The sequence below is a fragment of the Lemur catta genome, chromosome 7 (genome assembly GCF_020740605.2).
Source record: "Lemur catta isolate mLemCat1 chromosome 7, mLemCat1.pri, whole genome shotgun sequence".
NCBI lineage: Eukaryota > Metazoa > Chordata > Mammalia > Primates > Lemuridae > Lemur > Lemur catta.
The window spans coordinates 104,470,582-104,495,889 of record NC_059134.1 but is presented as its reverse complement, the minus strand read 5'-3'; the positions used below and the strand labels follow the sequence as shown (position 1 = coordinate 104,495,889).

The 25,308-nt window shown below is 43.5% G+C and overlaps 1 protein-coding gene across 7 annotated transcripts in view; it reads right to left on the bottom strand.

Annotated features, from left to right (window-relative positions):
- Positions 1-6,933: 6,933 nt before the first annotated feature.
- KMT5B (lysine methyltransferase 5B) overlaps positions 6,934-25,308 on the bottom strand; it is a 57,091-nt gene continuing 38,716 nt past the window's right edge. For 6 of the 7 annotated variants that reach the window (XM_045558273.1, XM_045558271.1, XM_045558270.1 and 3 more), the window contains 5 exons: positions 24,956-25,122; positions 24,649-24,668; positions 24,432-24,568; positions 18,356-18,552; positions 6,934-11,176 (listed from right to left, as the gene is read on the bottom strand). In XM_045558273.1, coding sequence (XP_045414229.1) covers positions 9,699-11,176; positions 18,356-18,552; positions 24,432-24,568; positions 24,649-24,668; positions 24,956-25,122 — 1,999 coding nt within the window. In that variant the 3' untranslated portion in view covers positions 6,934-9,698. Of the gene's footprint in view, positions 11,177-17,088; positions 18,553-24,431; positions 24,569-24,648; positions 24,669-24,955; positions 25,123-25,308 lie in introns of those variants that run through there. The other variant, XM_045558276.1, reaches the window with a different exon arrangement.

Sequence of the window (25,308 nt, the reverse complement as noted above, 5' to 3'; positions counted from 1 at the left end):
CCCACAACCTCCCTCTCACTCCTCTCATCCTACAGCACTGCTCGCTGACCAGAGCACTTCCTCTTCTTACCTGGGGGAGAGATTTGGGTTCCTGTGCCAGCTCTGCCCTTGCCTAGTGGCACATAGCCGGGGCCCGTCACTAGGCCTCAGTTTCCCTCTCTGTGTTTCTTGGCTGTACGCGGGCGCTGCAGAGGCTGATTCCTTGAGGCGGGGTGAGTCTGGGTTTTCGAGCTCAGTGCTCCCGGGGCCCAGCCCACAGGGCTGTGTGGGAACCTCCCGGAAGGGTCAGTTTCTGTGCCAGGACGTGGGCCGGAGGGCCAGCCAGAGGACAGTACGTTCCTTGCTGGCCCGTGGGGCTCCCGCGGCAAGCTGACGTCAGCGAGGCCGCTGGCCCCTCTGCCAGACCTCACGCCAACACGGAGCAAGCTGTGCTCCCCGCGTCCGGCCCCTTCTCTGCCGGGCTGGGCTGGGCAGGACGAACGTGTCCTGGCACAGGCCTGGGTGCAGCCCATTTGCCCAGGCTGACCTGGGCTCCGCACTTCCGCTGGGGCAGTGACTGGCCCAGGGGCTCCAACGGCTGGTGGCAGCCTGAGGCTTTGACTTCAGAACCCACCCAGGTTCTGAGGACGAGAGACTTTGGTCACTGGGGGCTGCTTTCCCAGAGAGGAAGCCCCTTCCCCATCAGCCTGCCGCTGCCTCCCTGGGCCCAATACCGGTCAGGCCCCAAGGACCCCATGCGGCTCGAGGGCTCAGGGCCGAGTGGAAGGAAGCCCTGGTATAGGGGTCAGGGGTCAGGGGAGATTTGGGAGGAGACGTCTGCACAGACCTGAGGGGTGAGAGGGAGCTGCTCAGATAAGGGGTGGGCTGAGAGAGGGTCCCAGGCAGAGGGAGAAGCAAGTGCCGCCAGGTGAGCCCCAGGGCCAGCCATCAGCAGCGCCCCCAGCCCATCCTCTCACCACAGCCCACCAGGCCCTCCCAGGGGTCCCCAGGCCCCCAGCCTGGAGCAGCCCAATGTGGTGGGGCCGGAAGGTGGGTGACTCTAGGCGCTGCCATCCCACTTGGAGCCTCGGGCTCCTCCCAGGAACGGTGGTGAGGTCCAGCCCTGCCGGACCTCGATGTTCCCAAACATCCCAGAGACACACTTGTGAGCGCTCAGCCAGGCACCCTCCAAGGCGAGCGCTGCCATGTCGCTGTCTGGGGAGGAAGGGCAGGCTGTGCTCTCAGCGCCAGCTCCCTGCTGCAGGGGTTGAACATTAACCCCTTGGGTGAGTGGCTCCAGCTAAACAAACACGTATTATCACATGTCAACAGCAGCTGGTCCCAGCTCAGAGCAGCCCTGCCTGGCACTGCCCGCCGTGGCCAGCATGGGGGTGCTTAGGCTGGGTGCACAGCAGGTATTGCCCTGGGCGCAGCCCCTGTCCACCTCTGCCTCCTGTGCACTGTGTGACCCCAGGCGAGTCATTGTCCCCGCCTCTGTACAGTGAGAGGCCTGGCCCTCTGTGCTCTGGCCTCCTGCGTGGCTGGGCCACAGTGGGGACTGGGCGCCAGGGGTGGGGGTGGGGGCGGTGCACTCGGGCTGGGTCTGGATCTGATCCGTTGAAGCCAGAGAAGAAGTACAGGATTTGCAATTAGATTCAAGGAAATAACAAAAGCAACTAACAGTTACTGAACACTCACCATGTGCCAGACGTAGTGCATCTTTTTGTTGTTTTATTTAAAATTCAATGAGGTGGCTATTACTATCATCTTTATTTTACAGAGCAGGAAACAAAGGCACAGTTAGGTAGAGGTGCTAAATTGGGAAGTGCTGGGGACGGGATTTGCCCCTGAGGCTGCTCACTGCATGCCCACCACGGCCCCTGAGGGCTGCAGGCCAGGCCCCACCTGCCATCCTCTTTCAAACCTTCTGGATCGGCCATGGCGAACTTCTCGCCATCCTTCCCAGAAGACACCCTGTCCTTCCTTGTCTCCAGAACTTTGCACATGGCCACTGCCCCTCTGCTCTTTGGGTTTATGAACTCCTATTCATCCCTCAGCAGCCTTCTTAATCTCATCTTCTCCATGAAGCCTGCCTTGCTTGGTCCCCAGCAGAAACAAGGCACTCTCCTTGGTGCTCTTTCAATACTTCTCACATACATGTATCCAAGCAATTTTCACACGTTCTTGCTATTTGGGCATCTGTTTCCCTTGAGGGAAAATGCTGGGTTTTAAATCCCCCTGGAGTTCATGTGCCTTTCCAGCACCCAGCACCTATTTGGCATTCAAATAGGGAAGGCCGTCAAGGGAACAGGTGAATCCAGAGAGACTCCTGTGGAAGCAGGAGAGAGAGGAACAGAGATGGAGCAGCATCTTCAGGTGAGCAGAGGACGCATGGTTTGGCTGACAAAGAGGCATCAGCCAGAGGAAGAAAGAACTAGAATAGTTGTGTGTTTTGAGGCTGGGCCAGAGAAGGTTGTGATCAAGGCAACTTGAGCAGGTGTCAGCTGCAGAGGGCAGAGGTCAGAGGCCCAGCAGGCGTCTGGGGTGCCACACACAGACTGTTGAGGTGGGACGTGGGTACCAGCTGACACTAATTACTGACTTGGGTGCCAGGCCAGGCATGAAGGGCCTCCTGGGCACTCTCTCACTTAATGCTCAACAAGCCCGGAGTTAGGTGCTGTTACTACCCCTGCTTTACAAGTGACAGAACCAAGACTCAGGCAAGGGCAGCACTTAGCTCAGGCTCACACGGCTGAGGAAGGGCAGAGCAGCACGCCAGGGGCACTGCCCAACCCCACATCCTCACCGTGCCCAGCCCTAGGCAGCCGGCTCTGGGCCACCTGGAGGCAAGGCTTAGCCTCCTCAGCTCACCTCTTGCCCCTAGAAGAAAAATGTGGCTTGATTGGCAAGAGGAGGAAACAAAAATAGCAGTTTTGTTTATAGGAGAGTCTCCAACCTACCATAGGCTGGGAGAAAAGTTAACTCCGAGACTCCCGTGGACTCCCGGCCTGTAGTTCGTGGTCACTTCCAATCAGTGTCCAATTCCCCATCCCCACAGGGACTGGTGTGATGAAATCAAAATTACCCAACCAGCAGCCCCGGGAGCAACAAGCACCCATGAATAGTGGCAAAAGCATAACTTGCTTAGCAAATGTGCTTCTGAGATGTAAATCAACTCTGTAAATAGAACCCTGCTTCCCATTCACGTAATTAGAGCTTCGAAAATCTGTCCCATGAGAGAAAACACTTGTCTCGAGGGTGACCACAGTTGTATTTTAGAGGATAACACAAGGAACCTTCTGATCAAACACAGTTATTCCTTCGCCCTTGGGTTCCACTTGTGTCAAGTGACTATTAAAATCGCCGAGACCCGCAGCTTGCCTGGCTGGAGGAGACCTTGCAGCCCTGCAGTGTCCAGGCAGGCTGGCGTTTGACTCGCTCCTTCAGATAAGGAGGGCGGCACCCCTCAGAGGCCCAGGGGCCGGGCAAACATCGCCCACGAGGGCAGTGGCACCTCTCCCACTTCTCAAGCTCCCTGAGCATATGTGACTAATGGGCGTGAGCCACCCCACTTACCTGCACCATAACCTGCAGACAAACTTTTGGCCCCACATAACTGCATGGAAGTGGTAAGAAGCAGTGATTCCTATTGTCACCCAAGCTGGCCTCAAACTCCTGGGCTCAAGTCACCCTCCTGGTCCTTCAAAGCTGTGGCCACCTCCTTTGTGCACTAAAAACATATTTACCAAGGTGCCCACCACCTCGACGAGGGGATCTCGTCGGGTCCTGTCTGGGGAGTGGCATCCCCGAGCCATGCTCACTTGGCTCCCAGGGCTCTGGAGCCCAGTCCCCTGCGCTCACTGGAACTGCACCGGAGGCCGTCTGCCATCATCTTAGGTGACCAATGCCCTGATCTGTCAGAAGTGCGACTTCTCATTGCCAGGAACATTCTCCCCCAGGCCCCATCGGGGACCTTGTCATCCTCAGAAAATGCAGCCCCTCCAATGCTCTGAGAGCCCACCCTCTGCCCCCACCCTCTGCCTGTCCCCCCATTTGTTCTTCTCGTCACTGGTTGGCTGTCCTTGGCCTGCAGTCTCCAGGCTTTCTACAGCTCCACCTTCACCCGGCCAGTGGCCCACTCAGCCCACAGACTCACCTTCTCTTCCCTGTGTGCATGCACAGCCCTTCATCCACCTGCTCTTCCGCCAACCCAGACACTATGCCCCCCAGCCTGCCATCTTCTGTGGCCCCCACCTGGCTAAAGGCCATGGCCAGAGAGGCTCACACATGCAGAAAAGTGCTGCCACCAGCCCACGCCCTCTTGGGCGTCCAGGACACTGACGGTACCTGGAAGGTGATGGGCAGATTTGTATTTCTTGAATGAATTACACTAGGTTTCCACAGCCAGCTCGTTTTCCCGTCCTCAGTTCCACACCTCTCTCGCGCTCCTCAAGCCTCGTCTCTGCGTTCCAGCTGCCCCTGCTTCACAGACAAGGAAACCTCGCGCTGGACTGGCTTCCCCGCCACAGCCCATAACCCTCTCCTCCCCTCGGAAGGAAGACAGACCTGTGCTCTGAAGACCACCCTCACCCCGCACCCCTCTGAATGACTCTTTCACTTTCCTTCTCAGAACACACGCCCCCTGTGGAAGCTTCCCATCTCAAAGGGGAAACTTGCTTGTCTCTTACTAGCATGTGAGGCCCCTCCTCTCCTGGCTCCATCCTCCCTCACTCCTCCAAGGCCTGCCCCAATCTGTGCTCTCCAAGGTCACAGAGGACCAGTGGCCTTAGAGCAGCATTCCCTATGGCCCTCCATGCCTCAGCCCCCTTTCCCTAGGTTATCTCACTGCTATGGTCTGAGTTTGTCCCCCAAAGTTCAGGTTGGAAATTTAATCCTCAATGCACCAGTCTCGAGAGGTGGGACCTTTGTGGGGTGATTAGGTCACGAGCCCCTGCCCTCACGAATGCACTAATGCTGTTATCGTGAGAGTCCCTGAGAAAAGTTAGCTTCCCTGCCCCTTGCTCGCCCTGGGACGCCTTCCATCACGGGCTGACGCATAACCAAAGCCCTCACCAGAAGTGGCCCCTCCATGTTGGACTTCCCAGTCTCCAGAACCATGAGCCAAATAAACTTCTATTGTTTGTAAATCGTTGTCTGTGGAGTTCTGTCACAGCAGCACAAAACGGACTGAGATACCCTCTCCCAGGGCTTTAATTTCATCCCACACTGAAGACTCAAATCTCACCCCCTCAACACCAAGTACATAATATGTGCCCCCAAAATACTGAAGTGTAACTTTACTGCTGTCACACTAGACCCAGGCCACTCAGGGGCTTGGACTGGTGCCAGCCATCTGGCATGCCTGAGTGGCCCGGCCACGTTCTGCTGCCCCTCAGTGGAGCACTCAACAGGGTGGGCTGCCCCTAAGATGAAATCACTGTCTACTTACCAGAAAAACTCAGAAATCTGACAAGGAGAACATAGGATCTGGTAACAGGTTTGACTTTTTCAGAGCATTAAAAAAGCCACGAGCTTGCAGTCTGTCTGTCCTCTGGCCTAGCGGCTTTCCCTTTCCATGAATATTTGTAAGCTTAGTGCCCTGGGAGAATGTTAGTGGCAGAGGAGGCAGCGTAACTGGGAGACTCCCTTCCCAATCCTGGCTGTTCACACACCCTGCCCCTTCCCACCAATCCTGGTGCTCCTTCAAAGAATCAAAGTTCACTTTGCCTCCAGGTTCCGTCACTAGTAAACACGCCATAACGGGCTACAAAAATGGCCCCGAGGCTGGCAGCCTGTTCACACCTTGCCACTGGATTCTGCTGCCAAGTACACAATGGTGTGCAGGTCAGGGACAGAAAGGTGGCATTTGAGAAATAAGTCATACAAGGGCTCCGGGCAAGCTAGCTGCCATTAGCTATTGGAAAGGAGAGAAAACCCGATATGCTGTATCAGATGCCTAAGTACTTAACAGGCACGCCATGTTTTAGCTTTTCCCATACTGGGAACCCAAGTTTGGTCAGATATTTATTAGGAAAAGTCAACGCTTTGCCTGGACTGTACCATTCACCCAGAGTATCCTCAAGGGTGGATGCAGAGCTAGGTGTGGTGACTCACACCTGTAATCCTAGCACTCTGGGAGGCCAAGGTAGGAGGATCGCTTGAGGTCAGGAGTTTGAGACCAGCCTGAGCAAGAGCAAGACCCTGTCTCTACTAAAAATAGGAAAATTAGCCAGTCGTGGTGGCACATACCCATAGTCCTAGCTACTTAGGAGGTGAATAGCTTAAGCCCAGTAGTGTGAGGTTGCAGCAAGCTATGATCATGCCACTGCACTCTATCCTGGACAACAGAGGGAAACTCTGTCTCAAAAAAAAAAAAAAAAAGTGGATGCAGCTCAGCCTGACACTTAACTGGCGACAGGACCCAGCGTCCACACTGACTTGAGAATTGTGCTAGGTGCTAGAAGATTTGGAGATTAAGCAGCTTGCTCAAGGCTACTCAGATGTCGCAGAGCTGGGCAAATTCATTTCCTGATTCCTACACCAGTCATATTTCCTTCTTTCCAACTAGGTTTTGCAACAGTAAATGGCAGAAAGAAGGACCCATGGCAATCCTGGATATGTTAGTTTTGTCCAATACAGCAAGGGGGGAAAAACCAGTAACTAGAAACCATTAATAAACGGATTGTAAAAGCACCTAAATGTTATTTTGTTCCATTTGAGGGCAAGTATTTCTTGAGTTTAAGGGCTAGGAGGGTATGTAACTTAAAATAGAGTCTCCCTCCTGAGAGAGAAATGAGTGGCACCAGAAACAAGAGAAGACTAGGGACTAGAGAACTGAACACTCACAGATAGTGAAAAGCTTTAGAAACTTTCTGATTTTGTGTTTTACACGAAAACTTCTTGAAATCACCATTTTTGATTTTTCCTTTTCAGATACAGTGAACAGCGGCCAAATTGTTTTAATTTCCGAATTTATTAAAATGATTAACCTCAATACTGCAAGTGCATGTACAAAATATTTGTAAAAAATGTTTTTAATGAAACGTTAAAGAACTTACCTCAAATGCTGAAAAAGTCCTTTCATTCTTTCAGTACAAGGAATACATTGTATCTCAAAAGTATTACAACTCAGCAAAACAATTTAAAACAGTAATTTGAAAAATGATTGAAAATTGAATACTTTACATATATTTCTATGATCATTTCCTAATTCTTACAATGCCAAAATCTTAACGAATCATTGCATAAGCTCAAGCTAGTTTTATTGAATGCAACCTCTTCCAAACTGGTCAACAGTGTGTGGATTTCACCATTCCGCACAGTGAAGTTCTACAGCAGATCTAGAACAGTTCGGAGGCCCCTACCTTTAAGAACGGAAATTAGGTTTCCCTAGAAGGCATCAACAGTGGCTGCTGAGTGCTTGTGCATACCAACTCCTGAGAGGCAGTGATTCGTTACCAAATGTCACTGCTCTGAGACCCATGGGAAGGTCAGCCTCAAAAGACGAGGCCACAATAAAATTAAAATATCATAAATAAGTTACTAAAAGTAAGCTTAAAAATGAAGAAAAATGGGAAATGTATTGTTACTTTTTCTTAAGATTGAAATTCCTGAAATGGCTATTGTTGGTATTCAAATAAAGTGTTAGTCTCTGAAACTCTTCAAAACACCCCAAACTAAGGTGGGAAAAGAAGAGGCGCCCCACTGCCCTCCAGCACTCTCCAGACACAGGGAGCCCAGGACTGGCTGTGGGCTGCCAAGTGCTCCAGGTGCCTGGGGACAGGTGCTCCTGAGACCAGGGGCTGCTCTCCCTCATGAGGTGACGACCTCCAGATGCGGCAGAAGGGGGTGTGGCTGGAAGGAAGTCTACTATGTGCTTCCAAATTAATACCTGAGGAATTAGACTGCACCATAACAAACAAGGATGAGACCATGTAAGACTACGGAAGTAATTCCTTAGAGAACATAGGCAAAAGAAAACCACCTAAACTTTAAAAACTTTTAATGAACCTTATTAATTTCTATTTGGAACCTATGGGCAAGAGGTTTAAGGAGCTTAATTTAAATAATGTCCCTCAAACCTGGAAACTGGTAGGAATCAATTGTAGTAACAGTAAGCATTGAGGTTTTCTCCACTGGACTTTTCATTACCTGCAGATTCCTTTTAACATTTTAAGACATGGGCTACTTTTCTATAGATACTATACAAATCCCCTAAATGGATTTTACTTAGGAACACTGTGTCTGAAAGTACACATACACGTTTCCCCAGAAATAGAGACCCACTGGTGTCAAACACCTGTTACAGATTTATATTCCCAAATCTTTTGCCCAGTGATTTGTAAAGTAACCCAGAGAAATGAAAAGAGCCTGGTATTGAACATAAAGTAGTAATCAAAAAATTTGCTCATTAAGTTACTTAAAATTAATTTCTCTTCTCAAAGTGCTTCAAAAAACAAATTAAATCTGACTCTTTTTGTTTAACTGAAAATATAGTCAAAAAATCTTTGATATTTTCATAATAAACTAACATAAGCCAAGAACTCCCACTGATGCAGTGCTTAAAACTATATATTTATAATTTCCTATTTTATTGGCATGAATATTTCTAAACTTAAAAACCTTCCTGGTAAGTTCTTTTAATTTCTTATGACAAAAATTCCTCACAACACACAAATATTTACAACATATACATTGTTTTCAGTTGTTTACACTGAATTTCAAAGACAAACATTTTTATAGGTTACCACAGAACAAAAGCTGTGACTCATGTTTTTATTTCATAAACTATTATAAGTTAAAGTGAATAGATTTTTTTTAATATTCCTTGTAGCATTTTACAAGTGCAACAGAAAACTTGAAGACCCAAATTAAGATAGCTGTAGTTCATTAGATAAACGTTGCCTGTTGTCATCACATTGTTCACAGCAAATTTTGAAAAAATAAGCACCAATCATTCTTGCAAAGAACAATTTTATCTAAAAGGGTTGAAAAGAGTTAAATACAAGGTCTTTAATTTACATGACAAGCAATAAATACGCCGTATCGAAACTCATCCTGCACACTGCTACCTTTGTACATATAATGTACTGAAAGTGAGCTGTCACGCGTGTAAATGTATTTTTTTTTTTTTTGAAGAAACCAATCTGACTCCCAACCAATGGTCTGCTATATTAACAAAGGCCACAAACAGTACACCTGGGCCAGCAAACAGTGTGAAACTGACAAACTCCAAGGAGGGGAAACATCTAGCAAATAAATCAAAAAGCCAAAGATCGTTGCTGGTGATATTAGCATACTAGAAAATCTTAATATGCTGCTACTATGATTTGTTTTAAATTATTATTTAGACATATATTAAAGAGCCAACTAATGCTCTTAAAAGTTAAAAAAAAATTGTGTAGCCACATTATTGTTTTCAACGTCCTGTGTGGAAAGTTGCTATCACTGTACAATTTTGCTTGAGCCTTTATTTTACAACAGGGCTTTTACCTCTAACTCAGAATTGCACGTAAGAAGGCTATTTAAAAAGTACGATAAAAATTTGCACAAATCAGACTTAAGAAGAGTCAGTATGCTGTACACTTTCTACAATATTATGCTGATAAGTGAAGAGACAATAGAAGTGCTGCCACTAAAATGTTTCAGTTGAGGAATAATTGACTGGAATTTTTTATTTCTTTAAAGTAGTTATCCCAGGTCAAATTAAGACCAAGAGCTTATGCATTAAGCCTTAAAGACTGATCTTCTCTTCTCCTTGAAGAAATGTCAATATCTATAGAGTCTTTTCCAACTATTAGCCTCAATCGCTTAGCTGGAGGAAGAGGAATAAAATCATCTTCAAAGTCATCATCATAGTCATCTTCCTCTTCATCTCCCTCAGAAGAGGAGGAATCATCTGTACTTTCTTCCTCATACTGACTGTACTCATCTACCTCCATTCCAGACTCCAGGAGAGAAAGAGGATCGCTGCAGCACACCCCATTTTCATGAAGCCCCTCTGCATAAGATCCCCTACTTTCTTCATCCCGTTTTAGCTGGATTTTTAACTTTGTAGAATTACTGCCTGATCCTGAGTTAAATCCATTATTAAGCTTTGCTACGTAGAGATTATTATCATTTTCATGGTCTTTACTTAACTTGATGCTTATTTTTGAAGAATTCATTCCGTCACTCTCTTGGTCATTTGTCTTGCTGCTGCTGTCATGACGCCTCCGAAGAGTCAATTTGGGAATCCCAGAGTTATTTTCTAGGATCAGCTGTGCATCATACCTTGTAATGCGCCTCTTCTTTTTACTTTTTGCAGTTCTAAAGCCATCTTTTGTTTTGAAGCTATCTGATGTGACCACTGCACAACCGACAGATGAAGGAGCACAGTCTGCGTAGCTCACAGGCACACCTGACGTGCCACTGTGCTCGCCCTGGGCAGAATGGGGCCCCATCAGATCTGGCACTGCATCATTTTCCCCCGGAGAATCATGCATTGGAGTGGATTCCTCTATTTTTGCAAACTGTTTCACAAGTTTTCCCTGTCGTGACTTCTTTTTGGACACGCCAGTGTCATTTTTGTGACACTTTGTCTCCCCCTTTTGTGCAGTCTCATGAGCCGGTTCTTCTTCCTGCACAGCGGGAGCTGCTTGCTCCCCGCTGTCTGGGCAAGATTCCGCCACACTGTTTTTATAGCCATCCAACGTATTTGGTTCAAGCTTGATGTCAGAGGCCTCCTGCAGACTCGTTCTTGTCCTTGCTGACCGCCGGGTTATGTAGGTGCAGGGCGAGCTCTCCCCCTGCGAAAGAGCACCTCGTACAGGATTCTGTCTGTGTTCTCGTGCTGCGTGCCTGGTCAAGCACCCGCTAGCAACCACAGCTTGGGCTGGTCCCTCTGGCTCCTTATCTTTTTTAATGGGCAAATTTTTATACAGAACTACTTTAGGTTCTTTAAGTACTAAATTTCCCATTTCGAGTTTTCTTGAAGCATTCTTTTGCTCCAGCCGCTTGCAGTGATTTCTTAATTTTATCTTTGAGAGTAAAGGCTTTGCAGGCTTTTTCAGTTTCTTTGGTACCCTGGAATTATTTATGTGAGTTAGCTTGGATGAGGTAGAGCTGGAAGAGGCGGGAATTCTTGACACAGACTGCCTCGTTAACGTTCTGCTCTTGCTGTTCTTTTTCACACCAACGGAAGATTTTCGGTTAGAAGCTGTAAGGTTAAAAAAAAAAAAAAAAAAAAAAAGGTGAAAAACAGCCTTGGCAACACAGCAGAGTTCAACAAAACAATGCCCCAAACCAGACTATTAGCTATAGTATGTTGAGATTATACAGATGTAGAAAACAGACACCAGTTCAGATTTTGCCAGCACACACATTCCCTATACGGCTTTTCTTTGAAGTTCCCTTTCTAATTTATGGGCATCTATTCATTTCTGAGATAAGTTAGGAGCTTAGCACAGCAGGGACCTAGATTTCACTCTAAGCCTCTCCTTAATCTGTCATGATACTGGTCCGAATGAAGGCCTTTTTCTCTTGATTATTTCCCCACATAGAAGATTTGAAGAAAAGCTAAGTAAAAATCATGGTTTTCTTTTCTTTCACAAACTCTTCTTAAAATTGTCATTTTAAATATGTTTCTAAAACCCATTACTCATTAACCCGAAGTAAGTACAGTACTTGGCCAGTAGTACAGAACAGAAATATATTACTAATAGGCCCTAAGAGACAAATTCTATTACAATGGTTTCAAACAAGAAAAATAGATCCTAAGATCTGTATTTTGTTATTCCAGAAAATACACCGTCACTACCAAAAAGAACTGATTATCGTAAGTCGTTCTGGTCACCTCTGTGAGGACTGAGCTGTCAGATGAGCTGCAGAACTGGCTTGGGCACCCTTCGGTGACTGCCTGATGCCGACAGTCACACTGAAAAGAGGGAGCAGCAGCACACGGCTAGGATAACAGGCTTCAGGACAAAGGGCATACTTCTTTCCTCCAGGACAAGGATACAGAAAGGCTGCAAGGATCCTAGTGGTAACGATAACCTGAGAACTAATGTGACAGTTGAATGGCTTCTCAAAGGCTTTACATGCGACTCAAGCGTAAGCTGCTACTGCAGTGAGTCTCTGGCCTCGTCAGTGACTTTCTGCTATTTTTTTCCTCTACATTTACATTCTGGACTATTATTTATAATTTTACGCAAGTCAATTTCTCAATTACTTAGTTTCCACATCCCTCACTTCAAAAACCTCTTCCTAATCAAAACATCCTTTAAAGATGTTCCCTTCACTAGGGAAGCTGAAATGACTGAATTAATCGATTTTCACCACCTCTCACCAGAAAACAGGGAGAACAAGAACAAGGAATATGGGTAAGCCCAGCACAAATGCCGGCCCAGAGTGAGGATCAGGATCCTGCGGAGAAAGTTTGTCGGGCCAGAATGAGGATCAGGATGCTGTGGAGAAAGTTTCTGTTGCTTCCAACATGCCTGAGCATTGCCAGGGCAACTGCTATTCCTTATGCCTGGCTAAGCAAGTAAGTTACCATTAGTTTTTACTGAGAGAGGAGCACAAATGCATAACCAGCATTCCAAAAATATCAAACCACCAAGAATATAAGGCTCTGTACTCAGAGATTAGATCATAAATGGCTTCAGGGTACCTGAACTACCAGAATTCATAGCGAAGAGCTCCAATGACTAAACCAAGAACATACTTATACATGTGGGCTGCTAACAAGGGGCAACTTATTTCAGAGGAGTAGTGAAATTTGAATACTATCCCATTTGAGAATGAGTGATTTATGATGAACTGGAATTATACAGAACTACTTGGTAGAAAATATTTTAAAAAATAAGGCTGTTTAGGGGAATTCTTTTGTGAAAAGACTTCTTTATGCTTACATGGCTTGCCTACAAGGTGGACTGAGTAGATGCACTATTAATAGACACTAGTGTTTTGCTTGTTTCTAGGCAAAACCTAGGATACACCTGCATTTGTTTGGCTGCCATTTGCTTGGCTTTCCCAAGTGTGGCCACGATGAGCCTTCACTCACCCTGTGCTACTTGAAGGACTGATGTATGAGCAAGCTTAGTGGTTCTCCATCTTATTCTTCCTCTTTCCATACCATTCTTAGTATATACCTGCAATCACCCCTACTCAGTGATCACGTATCATATTCTCCACACAATCTCCTACAACCTGGATCCAGCCTGCCCCTCCAACAAGACAGCATCTGCCAATCCGATGACTTCGTTATAAAATCCAACGAACACTTCTCGACCCTTCATTTCTCTGAATATGACACCAATAACCATTTTTTCTTGAGAAATCCTCTCTTCCTTAGGCTGTCAATGAGCACACTCCCCAGGGCTTCCTTCCCCTATCCCTAGCACTCCTCCTCCATCTGCCCCTAGACTATCATTCCTCAGGCCCTCACTGCCCCACAGCCAATTACCACTTACATGCTGACAATTCCCTAACTCCTTTCTCTAGCTTCTCTCCTAAATTATAGATCCAGATCACCAAATGCTGACTGAGGCTGTCTCTAAGTCCCTCACAGACAACATGCCTAGACTGAGCTCACTGTCAAGTCCCCTGGCAGCTTCCCCTTCCACGTGCTCCATGTCAGGCAGTACAGCGACCATCTGCCCAGCTGCCAGACCAGAAAACTAGAGGTCATCCTTCACTCTCACTTTCCCTGTCTCATCCAATCACCACATCCTATGGAGTCTACCCCTGCAATGTCACGGCAACCCATCTACTCTTCCCTGTCCCAAATGCCATGGTCACCTGCCAGAACTATGTCTGTTTGCTCTCTCTCCCAACAATCTGTTATCTACCATGTAGCCAGAAGGATTTTCCCAGTATATCATGTCACTTCTGGGCTTTCAACCTGTCGGTAGTACCCTAATGCCCTAAGAATAAAGTCTAAAATATAAAACTCTGGTCACATCTCTTCTTTCCACCCTGTACTCCAGTGATGGCACGGGAGTACAAGTCATCTTCTATTCAAGTCCTCCACTTGACCACTATCATTGTATGAAAGTCCCTCTGCTCTGAACATGCTTCACTTGGTCAACTTCTCATCCCCTCGTCAGTCTCAGCTTAGGCCCACCTCTTTCAGGGAGACTTTTGTGGCTTTTTTGGTAAGACAGGGTGTCCTTCCTATGTATTCTCACAGCACCTAAGACTCTCCTTACTTGGCACTTATTTTATTCAGTAGATGAAACCCCATTCTGTGGTGATTCTGAATCCAGGCTCTCTCCATCCTATCCCTCCTTCCAAAAGATTCACTGTTGGCAGTAGTATACCAAAACTCTTTCACGTGTTTGTGTCTAAACTGAGCACAAAATGGACTGCATTTGATGCTATGTATTACTTCAATAGAGATTTCACTTCTATGGTTGTGTATTCATCACTGTATTCTCCTTTTGTTTGAAAAGCATTACTCCATCAAAAGCCCAGTCAAAAGGTATGCTCATCAAGTCAAAGGCCAAAAAAGACACAGATAAACCAGGCAAGAGAAATGTGAGCAATGAGACTAAGATGAGAGTCCAATGTAGTGCCAAGAGTCCTTCACTGTCCAAAGAAGGTGCTATGCTGTCCTTCGGGGGTTGAGAATTTCAGACAGTGAGGAGGAAGAGTGTGGCCACAATGACAAACCAAAAGTCAGTAATTTTTAAAAAGTCTATTAAGATACTAAGGATTACGCACAAGTGGAGACAAGATATGCCTGTGGTTACCCTTCCTTCAGCACTAATATACCTTATGTGATTATCTTCTCCTAGTGGCTGGGACAAATCCCAAATGCATAAACCTGGTTGGTAATTTCAGATGGGGATACATATCCTTCTTAGCAATTACTATATATACTCGGTGCTGTGCAAAATGGCCAAATTAGTATGATGTCAATCCTAATGAATACCCTTGAAGTGCCATTAAACCCTTGTGAAAACCAAGTTCACATGGACTAGCATGCCTCAGATCATCCATCTTAGGCATGCTGGCAGGGATAGGACTTGACCTTAGGCCTGTGGCTCAAATCAAGATCCCTAGTTTTTAATCACTGTTATGCTGCTTATAAGGTATACTACTGAATTACTATGGTGTCATAACTCACAGGTAAAGGACCCACTGCATGGCTATCATGGTCATTCCAGGGTGCCCTCAAAACCATAAGGCAGTGTGGCATCAAGACTTACAAGCCGATATAAGAGCTGCAAAGTGACACCAAAGCCTTCCTGAGTGCTCAGATTGCACAGGAAATACACACTGTCAATGTGAACCCAGATTAACATATGGGGCACATGCAGTTCAGCATCTCTAGAACTTGAGACTCCAGAAAACCCTCGATGGGACTTTGCAGACCTCAGTCTCAAGGAGTTTACTAGGCACAAGTAGCTTTCATCTAATGTGACCAACACGGTCTGGCTACCTGGAACAGGGCTCTGGAAAGAACTCTGAAGCAACCTGTAGACTTAGGAGAGAAGTGTTCTGATTAATTAGTGACGTCAGTGATGGGTGAGACAGTGAGAAGTGGTGCCCCTGCCTTTTATGTCTAGGACAGATGCTCCTTAGTTAAGATGAACTTCTACTGGCTGAGTCTTCTGGGGCTTGTCCCGACTTGTGGTACCTGCAGGGACTGTGTCCATATCTTCCCACACTGCTCAAGAGCCTCTGGTTTCACATCCCGTATCACAGCACTAACAGAGGGGCCAGCCCAGACAGCAAGGCACAAGCGGCCTGAAAAACTAGAATACTCCAATAATTGCATTATAATTCAGACCTGTGGACTACATTTGTGAAAATGGATTCCTTGTTGTCTCCACTCCTGGATGCCGAAGCAAACAAGCTGTAGTTCTCAGGGCACCTTCCAAAAAAGCACATGCGTGGAAGGAAGAAATATTTTTTCTTCTAACTAGGCAGAAATACTTATTTATACATGCTGTTCAAAGAAAGCCGTTCCTCTTATCAGCTGCTAAATTATATGTAAGTGAACTGCAGGATAAAGACGAGCAACCACACAAATTAAAAGCGCTCAGCACCTATATACACAACATGCACCCGCTGATCCTGGGAGAGGAGCTCTGGCCAACTCCGGCTTTGCTACCAGCTACAGTTTCCAAAAGCCTTTCTTTCAGAGGTAGAAGGGTATGGTTGAGACACAAACAACAAAAGAAACACAGCCTAAGAGAATACAAGAACTTGAGAAAATGCTCAAGTGAACGTGATTTAATATACAACAGTCTTAGAGGTGAGTGAGCCTCGAGCTCCAGAGCACTGAGCCACATCTACCTACTCTGTCCATAACCTCAGTATTAGTTACACAGCCCTCAGATTACTCCCATCATGCTGCAGAGGTAATTTGAATAAAGCAAGCACCCCAATATAAGCAGTCACTGCAAAGTGCTGTATTTCTACGCTGTAATGCTGAGAACTACAGCCCAAAGGGATTATCTAGACCCTCTAAACTTGGGAAAATGGCATTTCTAGTCTGCTCTGCATAGTTACTTGTGTGCTCTTCTTATCCTGGAGCCAAGGCATAAGCTCCCTGAGGGAGGAGCCTGAGTCTCAAACATCTTTGTATCTCTTCAAGAACAAGCAGGGTCTTAATAGCTATTTGGTTTATTAATAAATATTTCCCAATATTATTTGGTTTAACATTTATTAATAAATAAATGGCTACATATTAGTAGATGCAACACCTTCCAAACATTATTTGGGTTTTGATCTTTTAAACTAAGCAGTGTACTAAGTTCAGTATCTACATACTAGTAATAAAGTCAATACATAAAAGCACAAAACACCCCCCCCCCCCATGTACATCACAGAGCCATTCAATGTGGGCAGCTTTGTGGTCACTTTCATGTACAGATGGCAGCACGCACCTAACTGTGTGTTTTTTTTGTTTTTTTAAAAAGAGACAAGGTCTCACCATGTTTCCCAAGCTGGTATTGAACTCCTAGGCTCAGGTGATCCTCCTGCCTCAGCCTCCCAAGTAGCTGGATTACAGGTGCGTGCCACCATGCCTGGCTTTTAAGTGTTTTTATGTATGCATTTATAAAATGGGCTTCACAAGTCTCCAGTTTCACCAAGGAACCAGACTCAGAAAACAAATGTTCATTACACTGCATTTATTATTAGAATCAACAGTCAACAGTGAATGATTGACTAACTCTTCTTTTTTTGTTCCCTTTGAACATTAACTAAAAAGACTGGAATAGGACTACAGTACTGCTTTTCCACTACAGAGGTTACACCTGGCCTCTGACTCCCAGCAGCAGGTAGATTCAGGAATTCACGGCAGTGACATTCACCATCATGGGAGACACCGTCCCTTTTCTTCAGGATTTTCTGTAGGGGAAGGGAGTACCCCGTGTTGGGCTGAGAACATCTGAAAGTAGGGAGAAGAGCCTAAAATAATCAGTATCTCAGAGGGCTCTGCTTCCTAAGTGCTAAGAAGTCTTACTAGACGTTTAAGTGCCAACACAGGCATACTTTGGGAATCACCAAGTGAGACTTTACAACTTCTGCCTCTCTCAGAGACAAGTCAGACTGAAGATTCTACTGCTTTAGTGGCAACTACAGAAAACTGGTGTTACCCAGAAAAACAGTAGCAATTAGAATGGTTCCAGTACTTGAAAGCTCCCCAAACATGATGTTTTCCTTTGCCCATTTAGATTTTCTTCTCTTTATTTTCTCTTTGTTTATTCTTCATCCTCTTTTTCCAGTTTCCATTAGATCTTGCCCCCACAAACAACTGGTATCTCCAAGCTTGGTTTTTTCTCCTTTTCATCTCTCTTCCTACTTTCTGTAGTAGCTAATATACAACATGTCATAATATAGCAACATTCAAAATGCTCTATCACAATTCTGAGTCTGGTAACTGGTGGTTTGGTGAATTGGGTTAGTTCATTTTTAAAAAGGTAACCAAGTGTAGAAAGGTGGAAGCCTTGAGGCCAGATGCTATGAATTCTCTAAGTCCATCATCTTTTCCAAACAGACTGGCTAGACACTGGAACATGAGCCTACATGATTCTACACAGTCCTTTGTCTTCTTGTAGGGCCTAACAGTATCATTAAAATGTCACTAACACCTTGAAAATGATTTTCTCAAACATATGATGACCCTGGAACATATGAAGAACTCAATATCCAGTTACCAAGCATTCAAGAAAAACAGTCTAGGGTATGATATTGAATTTGGAGGTGAGATACAGAGTGTGCCTTAGTACTCAAATCCTTTCGAGAACCTTGCAGTGCTGCCAACGCTCATGGGTCCTGGTTTCTCTCAATATTTAAAAGTTTAAAACTACTGAAGCATACTTTAGAAAGCAAATTGTGTGAAAATACTTAAAGATATGCTTATCAAATCTCCCTTACTTACTTGCATTGTTTTTTTCCTGAGTTGTATCTGCATCAGTGTTAGAGCTGACAGATTGACTGTCTGAATTTTTGCTGCTGTCACCTAACTTTTTAAGCCTATTTAAACGTTTATCTGTTTCTCTGAGTCCATATTTGCTATTGATAACAGGAGCAGGCGCAGGCAGTCCCACTCTGGATTTAAAAGCACCAGTTCCCCGTCTGAAAGAGAAAACAGCACAGGTTAAACAAACAGCATACTTACTCACCAAGCCTCACTGCTGAGGGCACTCAGCCACATCAGGTCCACAGGTGTGAACAAAGGAGGCCTCAACCACCACTGGCAACCTACCAAGTCTAGACCCCTCAAAGGAAATTAAAAATGTATGTAATAAAAGTAACTTTAAGGACTCTATACTTGGCCAGGAGTGGTGTCTCAAGCCTGTAATCCTAGCACTTCGGGAGGCTGAGGCAGGAGGATGGCTTGAACCCAGGAGTTTGAGGTTGCACTGTGCTATGATGATGCCACTGCACTCTTCTAGTTCAGGCAGAGAAAGGAAAAAAAAAAAAGCCTGGAACAATAGTTAGGTCTAAATCATAGCTTAAAAAACCCCACATATTTCCACTATTTAACACTGGTTTTAAAAATTCAGAGGATTTCCATAAACTAAGAACTTAATGTTGGATACAAACTCTCACTGAAATTCTTTGTAAGAAGGTGATGCTATTATTAGTGAAAATCTGTCTTCCAGGGCAATAAAATTTGTTAAATAATTCTTTTAAAGTTTCTGCAATAACATGAATGATCATAATTAAATTAATAAAGTGTTCCCAGAAACATTTAAAAGACTTGATTTTCACCACTGAACGATTTGTACCCCTGCTTTATTTATATAAATCCTTCTGAAGTAAACGAGGGTACTCACTAAGAGGTTCTCTTAAACTTCCCTAATAAATCTAGCTTTGCAAATTTTTGCTTTATTCAGTATAAACTGCTACTCAGCTCTATTCAAAAAAGTAAATTAGGAATTAATCTTTAAAAATAAAGCATACATACTGCATTTAAGAAACAAGAAATCTCTTTGGCCAAAATTGTCTTCACTGACTTGCTTTTTACTGGTCTAAGCTTTTTAACAAACAGTTATACAATAGCAGCTTCTGAATTTGTGACAAAATTGTGAATGTCCTGGATTATGAAAGCAATATTACCCTCTGTAAGGTTCCACATGATCTGTATCTTTCAGAATTTGGATGAAAGGAAGAAAATTTTTCTCCCCTCATAAAATCTTATTTTCTCTCCCTACCCTTTACCCCTCCCTTAGTGCTAAGAAGCACAGACCTATATTTAATGCAGGAATTTTTGGAACATAAAGGTTAGCATTCTTGTTTTCTTCTCTTTCTTAGAATGGATTTGAAATTCTATTTTTATTAATGCTCAATTCTTTTGCAAAAGTGGGCTAGAAATCACTATTAAATCTTCTAGGTAATCTTCACCAAGGCAGGCAACCAGTTACAATCTACCCTAAAATATATTTATAAAGTAAATGTGTAAATCCCAAAGGCTATTTTCATTCCAGAGATTAAGAAAGAAATTATTTTCAGATACTCTGTGTCTTTTTATCATAACTTGTAACATTTCTGGTTTATTTCTAGAAAGATGGGCCACACTTAAAGTATTCTTTAATATAAAACAAATGAACAATAATTTTTGTAAATTAGAATTAAGTAAAACTCTTCCATTCACCTCCTTCTTTACTTCCCTTATTCCATCTTTTTAACTTATGAAAGTAATACATGCTCATGCTTGCTGCAAAGTCAAACAATCCTAGGAACTATATCCATAAAGTAAAAGTTAACAGGATTTCCCAGCTGCCCTTCCTCCTCAGAGCCCTAGGTACCAGTGTTGATCATCTGCCAACAGTGTCGTCTTCCACTCCTTTTACCATGGTCTGCACACCAATTTACATGTGGTTTCTTTTTACACAAACAAAACCAAAATATGATAACACCAAACATTTTCCTCAGAAACTAGTTTTCTTATTATGGACAAAAAAATCTGAATTGACCATATGTTTTGAAAACTGTGTATTTCCACAGAATAAACGTTCTATAATTTGTTCAATCATTCCTCCTTGGGGATTATTAAAACTTGTATTTTTTTTTTTTTGCCTGCCACCATGAACATTGTTGCTATATTGCTACTGAAACCAAATCCTTACTAACTGGTGCTCCTATTTCTACAGGATGGATTCCTCCACATGGGACTGCCAGATAAAAGGGTACACTTGTTTTTAATAAATATTGCCAGATTACTTTCCCAAAGGGATATAGCAATTCATAGCTCTATTAGCATTGTATGAGTGCCTGTATCCCCATATCCTCACCAGCAGTATACTGTACTTCTTAAGTGGTGCCAATCTGAGTGAGAATGAATCCCTAATTTTAATTTCCTTGTTTATGGCCATTTTTTTTTTTTTCTGTGAAGGATCTCTTTCTCCTTTACCCTTTTTTCTATTCGACTATCTTCTCTTTATGAGCTTACAGGAGTTGTGGGTTTGTTTGTTTTTTTTTTAAAAAAAAAAAAAAAAAGAGAGAGACAGGGCTTGCTCCGGCACCCAGGCTGGAGTGCAGTGACACAACCACAGCTCACTGCAGCCTTGAATTGGGAGCTTACAGGAGTTGTGGGTTTGTTTGTTTTTTTTTTTAAAAAAAAAAAAAAAAGAGAGAGACAGGGCTTGCTCCGGCACCCAGGCTGGAGTGCAGTGACACAACCACAGCTCACTGCAGCCTTGAATTGGGCTCAATGGATCCTCCTGTCTCAGCCTCCTGGGTACCTGGGACTACAGGCATGTGCCACCACGCCTGGCTAATTTTTCTTTCTTTTTTTTTTTTAGAGGCCAGGTCTCACTATGTTGCCAAGGCTGGTCTCAAATTCCCATCCTCAAGGATTCTCCTGTGGTGCTGGGATTGCAGGCCTGAGCCTCTGTGCCCAGCAGTTTATAGGAGATTTTGTTATCAGGATATTAACTGTTCGCCTATGTGTTCTTCATTTTCCTTCAGTATAGCATTTATCTGACTTTATTATGGCCTTCAAAAGTTTTTGGATTTATCACTCCTTATCTTACGTGTTTCAAGAGGATCTTCATTAACCCAAGGTTAGACATATATTCTCCTAAGTTTTTTTCCTAATAGTTTAAATCGTCTTTTAAATTTAGATTTCCACTCTATCTGGAATTTATTTTGTATATTATGGGATATGGGGGTCTAACTTGGTTTTTTCCCAGAAGCACAATGAATTATACCAATATCATTTTCTAAATAAATAATGTCTCAATGTGATATTAAGATTTCATATGTACTTGCCTCTATTTCAGAACTCTGTTAATGTCCTCTTATCTATTTGTCCATGTCTGAGACAGTATCATCAAATTTTGAACTCAATCATTTCACAGTAACTTCTGACATCTGTTCCAGCAAGTCTCCCCTAACCATTTTTTACAATTTTTTTCTTGGCTTCCTATCATCAGACATACTTACATATAAGCTTCAAAATAGTTTTGACCAATTCCAAAATTAAAATATTTAAAGTCCCAAATTTATACTTTAACTGGAAAAGGAGTAATATTTATGATTTTAAGTTTTTCTGAGATCACAGCTCTTTTTATTTTTGGTCCTTCATTAGATTTTATCCTTTAAATTTTCTAGAGTGACATTTGCAGTTCTTACTTATAAATGTACTACAATTATTGAGCTTTACATCAGTGACAAAACTAGGAAGGAGAAAAATAAAATAAAAAAGAAATATAATTACTATTGTGCTGGTATAGTTACAGCCCAGAAAGATGTCTCAAACGTATCCCAGGGACTTCACCCATGACCCAGTGTCTTTGTCCACACTACATTGTCACTCTCATTTCTTTACTGAGCCACTCTTCTCGCCCTCCAGCTCTTAGCACGCCATGTGTGTTCATGCCATTTCACTGCACTGCTTTGACAGCTGGAACTGTGCTGGTCTCGTTTATCCTGCATGTGTGGGCCCTAACATAAAGTAGCTGTTCAGTTAATATCTGATGAGTAATTCAATGAATTCCTCTGATCAGCCTCATCCTCCTAGCTAATTTCTGTAAAAGCAGAAACAATTTGGTGTTCCTGATAATTTCAAGAATATATACAGCTGATCTTTACATCAAACTGCTCAAATAGCCTGATAATAGCCATGTCTACTATTCTGTATTATGTTGCTCCATTTAAAAAGGATTTGCACATGTTTCTATTTATTCCTCACATTAACCCTGTGGAGTAGAAATACTCTCATCTAACTAGTGAGAAAACTGAGGTTCGTGAAAGAAAACCAATCTGCCCAAGGAACATGACTGTACATGTGGTTCTAAACCAGGGAAAAAGCTGTTTCATATTGGTTTGGAATCTTGAGTATGTGGTTAGGTTTTTTTTTTTCACCAGGAAAGTCTCCAAAAACTTATTCATCATATTTATTTACTCCATTCATTCATTCACCAAGTGGTTATCAAGCACTTCCTAAGTGCTAGGTACTGTTCTGTATGCTGGGGATATAGCAGTAAATGAAACAGATACAACTCCCTGTCTTCATTAAGCTTATATTCTAATGGGAAAATAACCAGAAACCACAAAATAATTCTATAGCTAACATTTGTGTATTAGCTGTGTGCTGTTTTACATGCTTTATGTGAAATAAATTTAATTCTCACATCAACCCTACGGAATAGCTTCTAATGTTATCCCTATTTTACAGATGGGGAAATTAAGGCACAAAGAAGCTAAGTAACCTGCCCAACATCACATAGTTAATAAAATGTAGAGTTGCAGGATTCCAACTCAGGCAGTCTGACTCCAGATTCCAGGCACTTAACTGTAACACTATGGTTTCTCTATAAAATATTACTTAACTATAACTAAACTCCTTCATAGATTAAAAAGGCAAAAATTTAGGAGCATTGGGAATAGGTTTCCTGCCATCCCCTCATGGCAAGGAGCCCACCCAATGCTGGGAGAGAAACAGCTAAGGTAGCACCATGACTCAATGACTCCAGCCTGTCTCGCCACACGGCTGGAGATCCCTGACTGTCCAGAAAGGGGGGAAATGGTGACTTGGATATCCGCCCATCTCTCCCCCTTGGCATGGCTATATTGTGGGATGGGTGTTTTAAGAGGGAAAAGAGCACTAATAACTTTGCTCATAACTGCAAAAGCAATTATGACATGAAAGAATAAGGACTCTGAAGTCAGGCTGACTGGGCTCCAGACACTGAAGTGTGTGTACTTACAACGTGCACACATTCTAGTTCTCTCTCACACAGGACATCTGCGAGGACTGAATCAGTCAGGGTGAGTACAGTGCCCAGCACAGTGGAAGGTGTACAAAATGGGCTCAACTAATACAGGTTTCCTTCCCTGTGCTGCCGGTGTAGTCTGCACCAGCTTGGGAAGGAAGCCTTCCTGCAGCACTCATGTGCACGAGCTTAAGCAGCTCCCTCCATGGAGCCCTTGTGTGCAGAAGTCACTACAATGAGCGACGCAAACTGATAATCCTGCCAAAGCGAGTTTTGGGGTTTTTAAGGATTCCAGAATACTGATGGGCCATAAAAAGAGGTTCCTTACTGAGTGACAGCAGGGGATAGAACACAGGAACTGCAAAGAGTATGTGCATTGAAACAAAAATTCCAGAAGACATAGCTAGATAATATGCAAGACAACTTTAGGGTTTTTACATGACTATCAGTCGCGAACTTCACTTGTCATTTTGAGCAGGGGGCAACCCCACTGTGGCACTGTGTGTGTGCATGTGTGTGGGCTATTACCTATTCTTTCCTTAAGCAGATTTGTACTCTGACCACTCATAAAAACAGCTGGTAAAATTAAAATTTTAAAGGGACAGGTGCCAGTGTCCCTAAATAGTTGTGTACCATTTGAGTTTGGTGATATACACTGTACTGGGTGTTATGCTACAGAACATAAAAGACTATCTCTGCATTTAAATGGTGAAGAGATAATGTGAGTTAATTCTCATCAGTGTCAGGTAGTTAAAAAAAAGTTAAAGCTGAAAATATTATTTAATACTTTACCTTTCACAAGTGTAACACTCGCAGAACTCATTATTTTCTCCAAAAAACCCATCTCCATAATAACAAGAAATTTCTTCTCCAGGTTCAATATCTCTTAGAGCCTTCACACATGCTGTATCTCGACCAGTTGACACAAACTAAAATAAAAGTAACTCGTTAAGAAACTCACACCTGAAGCAGAAACAAAATACTTGAGGAAAAAATCTTTTATGCTTACCTTACAATTAGGTCTGCAATCTGAAAAATGTCCAAAAGATAAAGTCAATTAACTGTTGATAAGATCTGAAACACGAACAATTACAGAAATCTGAAATAAGCTTTCCACATAACTTTACAATTTTTGATAGAAGTTTAGGTCTCAAGTTAAACTAAAGGAGTATTTATTTTAATAAATTTATGAAAAAAAAATTCCTATTTCAAATTGTCCTTTAATGGAAAATAAAGATTTTACTGAGTTTGATTAAGGCCATTCTGTTAGCAGGACCATCCAACACTAGTGCTAACACCTTAGAAACATAGCTTACCATGGTTTATAAACGCAGCAGGACCAAGCCAGAGTTGAGCACAGTTTTTCCTTGTGGAATACATGACACTGAAGTCGTTTTCTCCATGTCTAAGTAGCATGTTCTCCTCAATTTCTGAAAGTTCGGCAATACAACCCACCAGTAATTCTATTTTGTCATTTCGTTTCCTATTTAAAATATGTGATGTGTTAAAAATTACTAGTAATTATAAATAATAAGGCTTCTTTTAATAAAATAAGCCTGACCAATAGATACCAGAAATTGAGAAGACCTAGCTGTGTATATTTCAGCTAACTTGCTTGGATCCTCACCTGGGCATCATCTCTTCTCCTTGGAGCCCCACAGCCTTGTAC